The sequence below is a fragment of the Salvelinus fontinalis genome, chromosome 18 (assembly GCF_029448725.1).
Source record: "Salvelinus fontinalis isolate EN_2023a chromosome 18, ASM2944872v1, whole genome shotgun sequence".
NCBI classification, from domain to species: Eukaryota; Metazoa; Chordata; class Actinopteri; order Salmoniformes; family Salmonidae; genus Salvelinus; species Salvelinus fontinalis.
The window spans coordinates 33,545,518-33,557,022 of NC_074682.1; the positions used below are offsets into that span (position 1 = coordinate 33,545,518).

General features: G+C 45.1%; 1 protein-coding gene across 1 annotated transcript; it reads left to right on the plus strand.

The window, feature by feature from the left end:
- Nucleotides 1-640: 640 nt before the first annotated feature.
- si:dkey-81j8.6 (serine/threonine-protein kinase 10) lies at nt 641-11,431 on the plus strand. Its single transcript, XM_055869049.1, has 17 exons — nt 641-991; nt 1,744-1,908; nt 2,205-2,253; nt 2,503-2,652; nt 2,897-2,969; nt 3,110-3,304; nt 3,513-3,681; nt 4,504-6,561; nt 6,875-7,005; nt 7,217-7,340; nt 8,088-8,267; nt 8,420-8,549; nt 8,757-8,881; nt 9,130-9,315; nt 9,497-9,622; nt 9,806-9,919; nt 10,898-11,431. The coding sequence occupies exons 1-17, from the start codon at nt 842-844 to the stop codon at nt 11,021-11,023; spliced, it is 4,251 nt and encodes a 1,416-aa protein (XP_055725024.1). The 5' UTR covers nt 641-841; the 3' UTR covers nt 11,024-11,431.
- Nucleotides 11,432-11,505: the final 74 nt, after the last annotated feature.

Below are 11,505 nucleotides of genomic sequence, written 5' to 3' on the forward strand. Positions count from 1 at the left end.
GAAGAATAATGATCTGGGGCTGTTTTTCATGGTTTGGGCTAGGCCCCTTAGTTCCAGTGAAGGGAAATATTAACACTACAGCATATAATGACATTCTAGATGATTCTGTGCTTCCAACTTTGTGGGAAGGCCCTTTCCTATTTTAGCATGACAATGCCCCCATGCACAAAGTGAGGTCCATACAGAAAGGGTCCACATACTCTTGGTCATGCAGTGTATGTGGTTGTCTCACCTAGCTATCTTGAGATGAATGCACTCTGGATAAGAGTATCTGCTCAATTACTAAAATGTCAAATGTGTTTTACATAAAGATCTCATATTACTGTTTGAATATTTTTTTTTATAAATGTTTTTAAATATTGATGTCACAAATGTATCATTTGTACATTTCATTATGAAACATGTAGTTATTTGTTATATTTGACTGTAAAGCACAACAGTACTACTTATTTCTCTGAGTGAGGCAGATATATATCTCTCAATGCACAAAAGATAAACAGGGCATAGGCCTACCCCAAAAAATCTCTTTCACTGCATGCTTTTTCTTTTTCTCTTTTTTTTCTGTGTAGGATGTGGTTAGCACAGTCACTTCCTGCGTCTCTTCTGAGAGGTTTCAGAGACAAAGAGGTGTGCAGGCGAGTCAAAGACCTTTCACATTGGGTCTCCACCCACAGTGGAACTTGATGCTTGGTTCTGCCTGTCCTTACTATCTTGGGCGGACGTTGTATATGAGAAACGGGTTGTGTAGGCTTTGTTTCTGTGGGCTGCTGTCCACTGTAGCGCTGTTAACTGAGGAGATCCTTGTAGACTAAGGAGGACAGGGCAAGGTGGGGTGAGGGACATGTCTTCCCTTCTGATGCGTATCTTTCGTCTGGGCCCTGAGAAGAAGAGGGTGAAGGATTATGAGAACCTCCGGAGAGACGTGGACCCGCGAGAGACCTGGGACACCCAGGGGGAGCTGGGAGACGGGGCCTTTGGGAAGGTCTACAAGGTACCAGCAGGCTGGGGCCCAATACTCAACTTCTTTTAACTTCTGGTCTGGTCTTGTCTCCTTTCCTCTCCAAGCCAAACCAAATCTGTAAAAATATTACATTTAAGATGAAAATTCTAGCATCTCTGATGGGATGGAGAGTAACTAACTCTGGATTTAATTCAATATGGCAATGATGGAGTGAAATGATGTCTCAGTGCAAAACAAGAGCAGCCAACCGTGTTACCAAACTTTGTAGTGCTTTTGATTTAAAGCTGTGTTGTGGATCTTCTCCATGGTAGGCAGAGTATAGCATGCGTCATGAGGCCATACTGTGGTTTGTCGTTTTCCTGTCAACCCATACAGGCTGAAATATAACTTCCTGTCTTGACGTATAACCCACACGTATCTGCTCTTCTGTTTCTTCAGAAACACCTTGACTGTTGTTGCACTTAGCTGACTGATTTCCAACTTTAATGTGATGGTTTTATTCTTCATTTGTAAATTGTAAATGTAAAAAACTGTATTATTATTGAATCCAAGATGCAAAGAACTAGGGCCACCTAGATTAGAGTGATGTCATGTGTATCTCTCTCACTGGTATATGAGTTCAAGGTATTGTTTGTGATATTTTTAACGGTCTTTTTTCATACAAAGCATTTTGATGCAAAGCCTGCGAGAAGATGATGAATTACAAATAATATATAGACTAAAGCCAGTATAATGTAGATGGCACCGTAGAGACCGTAATGTATTCCTCTGTCTGTTTTCAGGCCCAGAACCACACCACTGGGGCCCTGGCTGCTGCTAAAGTGATGGAGGTACGCAACGAGGAGCAGCTTGACGACTATATCACCGAGATCGACATCCTGGCAGCCTGCCGCCATAGCAACATCCTTGGGTTGTTGGACGCCACCTTCTTTGAGGGTTGGCTGTGGGTGAGGTCTTTTTCAGCTGTTTGACTCCATTGCTAGGTGTCAATATTAATGCACTGGGTCAGGACTTGTTGGAGGGGTTTCAGTGAACTATGTGAAATCTGTCGTTCTACCCCTGAAGAAGGCAGTTAACCCACTGTTCCTAGGCCGTCATTGTGAAAAAATATTTGTTCTTAACTGACTTGCCTAGTTAAATAAAGGTTAAATAAAAAATAAATACAAAAACTATCCATTATATATATACAGTTAAGGCTTTTGATGATTGATCGTTGAAGATTCAATCTCTTTCTGTCCCATAGATCCTGGTTGAGTTCTGCCCAGGGGGGGCCTTGGATGACATCATGTTAGGTGGGAGCCAAAGCGTCATGTACTCCTTGGTTTCCATTTCTTTCGTTTTTCCTCCTCTGGGAAGCCACTGCTTGTCCTTATATATTATTGTGTTTGTGTATTTGTGTGTGTCCGTGTGTGCGTGTGTGTGTGTGTGTGTGTGTGTGTGTGTGTGTGTGTGTGTGTGTGTGTGTGTGTGTGTGTGTGTGTGTGTGTGTGTGTGTGTGTGTGTGTGTGTGTGTGTGTGTGTGTGTGTGTGAACCCCCCCAGAGCTGGAGCGGGGCCTGTCTGAGCAGCAGATCAGTGAGGTATGCTGTCAGACCCTGCAAGCTCTGTCCTACCTCCACCAACACCACATCATCCATAGAGACCTGAAGGCAGGCAACATCCTCCTCACCATGGAGGGACACGTCAAACTGGGTACAAAACTGCACAGCACACTCCTACAACTACTGGATTATAATCTCTCTCTCTCTCTTTGTCTGTCTTTTCTCTCTGTCTCTGTTCCATTCTCTCTCTCGGATTTTCCATCCATCCGTCCGTTTACCTGTCTACCTGACTGTGTGCCTGTCTAAATGTTGTTTATAAGTCTATCCTAGTGTCTCTCTTATAGTGTATCAGTGCCTCTCATTGAGTCCTCTCAAAGCCCTGTTTCAATCCCCAGCCGACTTTGGAGTGTCTGCCAAAAACATACACACCCTCCAGAAAAGAGCCACTTTCATTGGAACCCCTTACTGGTTTGTCTTACTCCTATCATTTTTGTATATGTTTAAATGTTGTTAGCATGCAGCCACATTCCCATGTGCATTCTTTTTCAACAACCCCAATGTCTAACTTTGTCCGTCTGTCCCTCTGTCTGCCCGTCCGTCTATCCCAGGATGGCTCCAGAGGTGATCCAGTGTGAGACCTCCAAGGAGAACCCGTATGGCCCCAAGGCGGACGTCTGGTCCCTGGGCGTGACGCTGATCGAGGCTGCAGAGATGGAGCCCCCTCACCACTCACTCAACCCTATGAGGGTCCTGCTCAAGATCACCAAGTCCCCCCCACCCACCCTCAGCAACCCACGCCTCTGGTGAGTCAGGGACAGTTAGTCATACATGGAGATGTCTCTATTTTTACGAATCAGTGGTGGCTGGTGGCACCTTAAATGGGGAGGGCCAGCTCATAGTATCAAACACATGGAACACATATTTTCCCATAGGGAATAGGGTGCCATTTGGGATGCATCAGCTGAAACCTATACCCATCCCTGTGGCCCTACACTGTGTTCCCACTTTCAGGTCCTCCCATTTCCAGGACTTCCTGCGGAGGGCGCTGCAGAAGAACCCTGAGGCCCGGTGGGGAGCCCAGCAGCTCCTGGCCCACCCCTTCCCCTGCGCTGGACGGGACGGTCGAGCCCTGAAAGAACTCATCGCCGAGGCCAAGGCTGAGGTGATGGAGGAGACAGCGGTAAGAGATCGGGGATTCTTCCCAAATGGCACCCTATTCCCCATATAGTTCACTACTTTTGATCAGGGCCCATAGGCTTTGGTCAAAAGTAATGAACTATATAGGGAACAGAGCTCGCCAGCTTGTAGTCCTAAAAAACAGAACTGAGTTACCTTTGGTTCGATCGGCCGTTCCTATGGGGGAAATTCATGGGGAAAGAATGGGGTTTTGGGATAAACACCGAAAATAAGGTCTGAGGTTACCACAGGCTTAGGAGATCTTATAAATTTTGTTCTATGTAATAATACAAGTTAGTTAACATGACCTTTATGAATTATGAAGGCTTTATGTGCTAGTTTTTATTACATAAATGCTTCAAAATTCACAAAAAGTGATGAATATTATCTCATAGAACAAAACATATAAGAACTCCTATGCCTGTTTTTACCACAGACCTTATTTTCGGCGTTTGTCCACAACCCCTCCAAAACCCCCATTCATTTCCCCATAGGCAAAGGTCAACGAGCCATGGTGGAGTCCAGAAAGACGGCATTACTATTGCTCTCCATAGAGTGCCATTTGGGATGCAGACTTGATTTGAGGGAGTGATGCCTTTCTAATAGAAATCTGCTTCGATCTAAAACGTGTTGGGAAAGTTGATCTATTTCTGCTTCTATACTGTAGGTGGAAGTTCATACATCAACTTTCCAACATTTTGTTCTTTGAGTGTTTTTATTTGTCTTAAAGTAGATAGAACAGAAAATAGATTCAATTGAAATTGCCTCCTAAAGTCTGTCTTAAATTAACAACAATGGTAACACATCCTATTATTTTCTCTGCCAGTCCCTGATCGACCATGGGGGCTCTCTAGACGAGGACACGATTGTGGGGTCGGATGGAGGGACTGCCCAGTCTGAGAAGGGGCAGGAAGAAGAAACAATGCGGGTACCAGAGAAACCTCAGGAGGGCCCATCTATCATACAGGCTGGTATGAGTCCACCACCACCTCCATCCAACCCTGACCCAGTCTCTTCCTCCACCCCAGTGAAAGATGGGGGCACCGCTGGGACCAGGGTGGAGACTCCCAACACGGACAGGGCCAGAAAGCTGGCCAGGCGTCTGTCGGTCTGGGAGCCAGGGACCTTTCTCTCCTTTCTGACCACCGGGTCTCGGCGCTGCAAGTCCGGTCTCTGGGGAGACACCCCCTCAATTCCAGCCAATCAGACCCAACAGAACAAGGAGGACAGTCCCACTGGCCAATCAGAAGTGCAGGAAGTGACACATCCAGCAGGAGAGAGAGATGCAGGGGATGCGGAGAACAATCTGTGTGAGAATGTTGGGAGGTGCAGCTTGGAGGGAGGGATCACTCAACCCATCCCTGAAACAAATTACACAGGAGATGATGCAGAAGAAAAGGTTGAGGGGCAGAAAAAAGAGAAGGATAAAATTTCAAATGACTGTGAGGCCCAAGACCTTGACCTGGAAGTGGTTTCTTCTTCTGAACAGGAAATAATAGGCATCCACACTGATATGAACCAAAACAGTACCAATGACTCTGTTGGTGATGCACTTGACTCTGACAATAAACAACCAATTACTGAGGCTCAATGTTCAGTTAAGGAAATTGGTATCCTCAAATCAGCACCAAATAACGATACTAAGCATAGGGTAGAAGAAGCTCCTCGCCAGTTAGTGCACACACTAAGTCCACTGGTTATAGCCTTGTCTTTGGAAATGCACCACCCATCCACAAAAGAGAGAGGAGAAACCCAGCATTCAGTGCTAGACTTTCTGGATCTGTCCACTCATAACCACTTCAAGATGGCCACCAGTGGGAAGGCTGAGGAAGAGACAAAACAGAGCAAAGACGAGAGGACGGAAGGGACCAAGGAGGAAATACAAAAGGAGAGGGGAGAGGAGGAGCAGGAGCAGGACAAGGATGAGAAGATTTTAGAAGAGAATGAACTACATGCTAAGAGAGATGAAGAGGCAGAGCACGAGGGGAGTATGGTAGAAGAAAGGGATAAGATGCAGATAAATGAAGAAGGAATACAAGACAAGACATATGTAAAAGAAGAACAGGAGGTCAAGGTGGAGTTAAAGACAAGCGAGGGAGAGACAAGCAACTGTCCAGACATTGAGAAAACTCCAGACAAAGGAATGGACTTAAAAGAACATGAAGCAAGTCCGGAAATGGAGGACGGAGGATCTAAGAGTGATATTGAAGAGACCGTACAATCAGAACAAACAGGAGAAATACAGACTGAAGCAGAGAAGCAAAGTGAATCAACAATGGAAGTTGAGACCAGTGAAAAGGAGAAGAGTTTGAGGACAGACACAGAAGATAAAATCATTGATATCAAAGTGACTGAATGTGAAAATGTAGAGAGAGCAGAGGACAGAACAGAGGGAAAAGATGAACAGAGTAAAGAGGAGGACCTTGGATTAGAAAGTGATAACATAGTGATTATCCAAGCACAAGAAACCAATATGACCATGAAGCAGGAACCGAAAGAAGAGAGAAACAAACAAGAAGACAGTAAGGGAGAAGAGAAGATGACTGACCCCCTAACTGGAGAACCTATGACGAGGGTAAACTTGACCTTGGAGTCAAATAGTGGGAGGGAGGAAGGAGGGAAAGAGGAAGGAGGGAAGAAGCTGGAGGAAGGAGGTAAAGAGGAGGAGGCAGGTCAGACCCAATTAAACATATTGACCGAACAGAGCTCAACTAGATCTCAGGGAACAGCTACAGACACAGTACACCTGAACTCAGCATCAAATGGAAACTGGCACCAAGTGACAGACAATCAACCCAAGATGGCTGCCACTGATGACCAAGCTGACATGACAGAGAAAGACAACTCAACAATGACAGTCTCAAGAATGTCAAGACCTGTAGAGGTGAGTGATAGTGATCAGGGCAGGCTGGCACCCATTGGTTCCCCAAGTGAATATAATACAGAACATAAAACACAAGGGTACAATTTATTAAGATTAAAGAGACATTCCACTCCAAAATCAAAGTTTCTCAGGTGCTTTCAAAACTCAAAAGTAGTCCACTTTTGAGGTCTGAAAACATCTGATAAAAGTCGATTTTAGAGTGTAATTTCCCTTTAAGAGAAGTAATAAGAAGTGTTGTGTGCTTCCCTAGATAGATTATACCAACTATACAGAAGCACTTTGTGACGGTAATCTTTTCTTTGTTGTATTCCAGGAGTTGATCCATAACAGGAAGACGGTCAAAAGGACCCGGAAGTTCATGGTGGACGGCCGAGAGGTCAGCGTCACCACGTCAAAGGTCCTGAAAGAGACCGATGGGAAAGAGCGGCACATGCGCTGCGCCAGGTAAACTTTTCCCTCTGGAAACATGATGAAATGAATGAATGAATGAATGAAAAAATAACTAGATTAAGGATAGACTCAGAATTTCAAATACGACTTAGATGGGAGACTTAAACACATTCATATTCAATGCATTCACTTCATTAGTATGTTCAATCTCCCATGTGTGTGTGTTCGTGTGTGTCCGTGTGGGTGTGTGTACCTGTCTTTGCAGGCGCCAGGAGCTGCAGGCTTTAAAGCTCCTTCAGAGGGAGGAGCAGAGAGAGTACTCCCAGATGGAGCAGCGGCTGCAGCAACAGAGAGAGATGATGTTCCGACAGATCGCCCAGGAGATGACAGTGAGTAGTGGGACCCAGAGTCACGTTTGCGGAAAATTTAGATAAAGCCTGGAATAAAAGAAAAAGGGCTACCTATAATTTAATTATAATATAATATGTAGCTTCTAAATAGCAAATGGCACGTACTGTATGTATATACTGTAAATTGTGTGTAGACCTGTCTCCCACTTGAATCTTCTCTTTGTGCCAGACTGGGTTCAAATGCCTTCTGTTTAATTTTTCTGTATTTATTTATCTGTATATGTATGTATGTATGTATGTATGTATGTATGTATGTATGTATGTATGTATGTATGTATGTATGTATGTATGTATGTACAGTATGTATATGTTTACTGCTCTAGGGATATAGTTATTTTTTGGATAACATTATTTACTATTGTGTATTCATTTTTTTCACTCTTTATACGATTTGCACTGCAAAGAACACCGGAAGAATTATCACTGAATTATCACAGTGAATTATTGTAATGTTTGTGTATGTGTCAATTAATCCCATAAGGGATGGGTTGCCAACTGGCACTATGACACGCAAATATAATTTAATTCATATAATCTACATTCTGTTATTACACCATTGTGACTTCCAAAAACACAATTTCTTTCAGGTTTTAAGGTATGGGATTTGAATTTAACAACTTGAAAAACAAATTTTCAATATTGAGTGATTGCATGAGATTTGTGGCAATTTTTCCCCCCGTCTTACAAACTCCAGCAAATGTGGTGTGTTTTGTGTGCATTGTGCAGAGCAAGAAGCAGTATTACGACAGTGAGCTGGAGCAGGTAGAAAAGCAGTATGTTCAGCAGAGCAGCCGCATGGAGACAGAGCACACAGCCAGGCTCAGAGAGGATGCACGCAGACTCAAGAGCCAGCAGGAACGAGAGCTGAACCGCAAGGCTGCTGTACTGAAGGCTCAACCCAGAGAAGTACACCGATTCGCACGCAAACACACACACACGCACGCACAACACACGCGCACGCACAACACGCACGCACGCACGCACGCACACACACATACACACCAACACACACACAGAGAGCCCTTGGTATATCTTGTTTCCTCTTGTGTTCATCCCAGGAGGCGCGTTACCTGCAGAAGCAGCAGCAGGAGCTCAATGAGACGCTCCAGAAAGGAGTCCAGGAACACAAGAGGAAGGTGGCCTCTATGGAGTGGGACATCACTGTCAAGACCCAGCAGCTTAAGAGAGGTACACACATGCACGCACACGATCAGCACACACTCACGTATGCATGCACCTACGCACTCACAAATTGGTTACGATTATGGGCTGCTTTATGACAATGGTTAGCCAAATCGACAGGAAATTAGACATTGACCACAACAGTGACATTGACTGTGTTTGCGCCTATAGAAATATTTGATTAATTCACATATATGGGCTCCTTGCCTGCAGCCCGGGAATCAGTCATTTGGGAGATGGAGCAACGTCATCTGCAGGAGAAGTACCACCTCTTCAAGCAGCAGGTGAAGGAGCAGTATTCACTGCAAAGACAACAGCTCACCAAGAGGCACAGCAAAGTGAGTTGGAATGCTCTCACTAAGAACCCTAACCCCCCAAACTTGCATACTCAAATGCACACACAGAGACACACACACGCACACACACACACACACACACACACACACACACACACACACACACACACACACACACACACACACACACACACACACACACACACACACACACACACACACACACACACACACACACACACACACCATGACACCATGACCATGATCCCCTCTCCCCTGTCCTTTCCCAGGATACAGACAGGGCGTCCCAGTTCCATCGGGCATTGCTGGATGAGCAGAGGGCTCAACAGGCCCAGGAGAGGACCCAGCTCCAACGAGCCCAGCGCACAGAGGCCAAGGCCAGGCTGGCCCACTTCAAGCAAGAGTTGAAGACACTGGGCCTGAGTGGGCAAGAGCACAGGCAGCGCCTCACACTGGTCAGTACAGGGACTTGTATGACTTCTCAGTTCCCAAATTGTTAACATTCTTTGCTGTGCTCAATTGGCCACTAGTAATTGTTTGTTTGGCAATCCTCTTTGTCTCTGTCTCTTTTTCTCTCCGTCTCTCACAATTTCTATTTCTTTCTCTATGTTCTCCATCTCTCTCTCTGTATGTCAGTTTATGTCGAAGGAGGAGGGTAGGCAGCGAGCTGAGAGGCAGAGTTTGCAGCAGGTCCAGGAGGGCCAGCTGAGGGAGGTGCAGGAGCAGTGTGACGGCAATATGACTGAACTCCAGGAGCTGCAGGTACACTACACTACGCACCATGTGCTAGCAAGCTCACTGGGTTGTAGATATTTATATTATATCTACTATAAACTGGTATACTCTATAATAGAATGTATTCATATAATCAAATAAGCATAATTGTATAAACATTGTATAAACAAAATAAACATTTATACGTGTGTGCTCGTGTGTGTGTTTCAGAATGAGAAACTGCAGCTGTTAGTTGACATGGAGAAGAAGAAGATTCGGAGACTGGAGGATGAACACACTCTAGAGCTGAACGAGTGGAAAGACAAGCTGGCCTGCAGGAAAGAGGTATGGGAGACAGAGAAAGAAGAGAGGTTGTTGTGGGAATAGTGTGTTGAATGGCAAAGCAAGTAGGGAGAAAGGAGACAGTGAGTGGATATTGTTCAATGTTCAGCTGCCATATCCATTAGCCATGCACACCATGGTAACAGATTAACGATGAGAGGCAAGAGGGCAGTATTTATTTTATTGTTATACTTTTTACCCATTTTTCTCCTAATTTTCGTGATATCCAATTGTCCTATCGCTGCAACTCCCATACGGACTCGGGAGAGGTGAAGGTCGAGAGCCATGCGTCCTCCGAAACATGACCTGCCAAGCCGCGCTGCTTCTTGACACAGTGCTTGCTTAACCCGGAAGCCAGCTGCACCAATGTGCCGGAGGAAACACCATACAGCTGGCAACCAAAGCCAGCGTGCATGCACCCGGCCGCCACAAGGAGTCTCTAGAGCGCGATAGGACATTACAGCCGGCCAAACCCTCCCCTAACCCGGACAACGCTGGGCCAATTGTGCGCCGCCTCATGGGTCTGCCGGTCGCAGCCGTGCCTTAGACCGCTGTGCCACTCGGGAGGCAACAGGGCAGTATATTAATCTGAAAACATGCTCCCATCTTACTTGTTGTCCTTGGAGATCTGAAAAGGTTCATTAAGGTCAGGTATGGCTCCAAGGAGAAATGTTGTCATATCCATGAGACATGCATACACGTTTAACAGCTTGCTGTTTGAAGGGACATCAGGGCTACACTTTGAATCCCAAAACATGTTCCTTTGCACTTGTTGACTTGACTCGATGACCTGAAAGGTTCAATGAGGGTATATAGTCTGTTTGTCCGTCCGTGTTTGAACGTGTTTATGCCTGAGTGTGCAGGCATAGTCTGGTATAGTGTGTGTGTCTGTGTATCTATCTGTGTGTCTATGTGTCTGTCTGTCCATCCGTCGTCCTTCCATCTGTCTGTGTTTGAATATGTTTCTGTCTGTGTGTGTAGGTGTTGGAGGAAGACCTGGCTCGCCGGAGGAGAGAGAAGGAGGGAGCGAAGAGACGGGGGAGTGAGCCTGAGTCCAGGTTTGCACCTCGACGCTCACGATTCTTCTCAAGCCTCAACTTCTCTTAACTGACCATGACCAAAAGAGAAAACAATCCTGAAAAATCGAACTGCGTTTTATATCAGACACACTCTCACAGGGAACTCACATACGTGTATATAAACAACATACTATCTATTTTATCTGACAGTGCCTGACATTTTTTAAAGTACCTAAACTCATTCTACAGAGGAGTGAGTATAAGAGGAATTACTGACAATATATATATTTTTGTCAAATATTGTATATGCCTCTCTTGCAAGAGAATAGAGGACATGTTTGTACATATTTCAATAGTTGACCACTGAAGGATGTGTAGCAAGCTACTTTAGTATGTATTCTTTCAAACACTGTTGTGGGGCAGACATTTCCCGTCTAATATTTTTTACCTAATGTTTGCAATAAATTACAAATCCATATAAAATGTTGGTCATCATCTATTGCTGAGTATCCTGTGATTGTGAGCACATGTCCTCCTGCTGGCTGAAGACAGCACCAACAAACAATTCGG

Excerpts from the sequence above, each read along its gene's own strand:
- si:dkey-81j8.6 (XM_055869049.1), top strand. The coding sequence starts at position 842 with ATGTCTTCCCTTCTGATGCGTATCTTTCGTCTGGGCCCTGAGAAGAAG. Across the intron at positions 7,341-8,087 it reads AGATCGCCCAGGAGATGACA|AGCAAGAAGCAGTATTACGA; the intron begins GTGAGTAGTGGG and ends TGCATTGTGCAG. Across the intron at positions 8,268-8,419 it reads TGAAGGCTCAACCCAGAGAA|GAGGCGCGTTACCTGCAGAA; the intron begins GTACACCGATTC and ends TGTTCATCCCAG.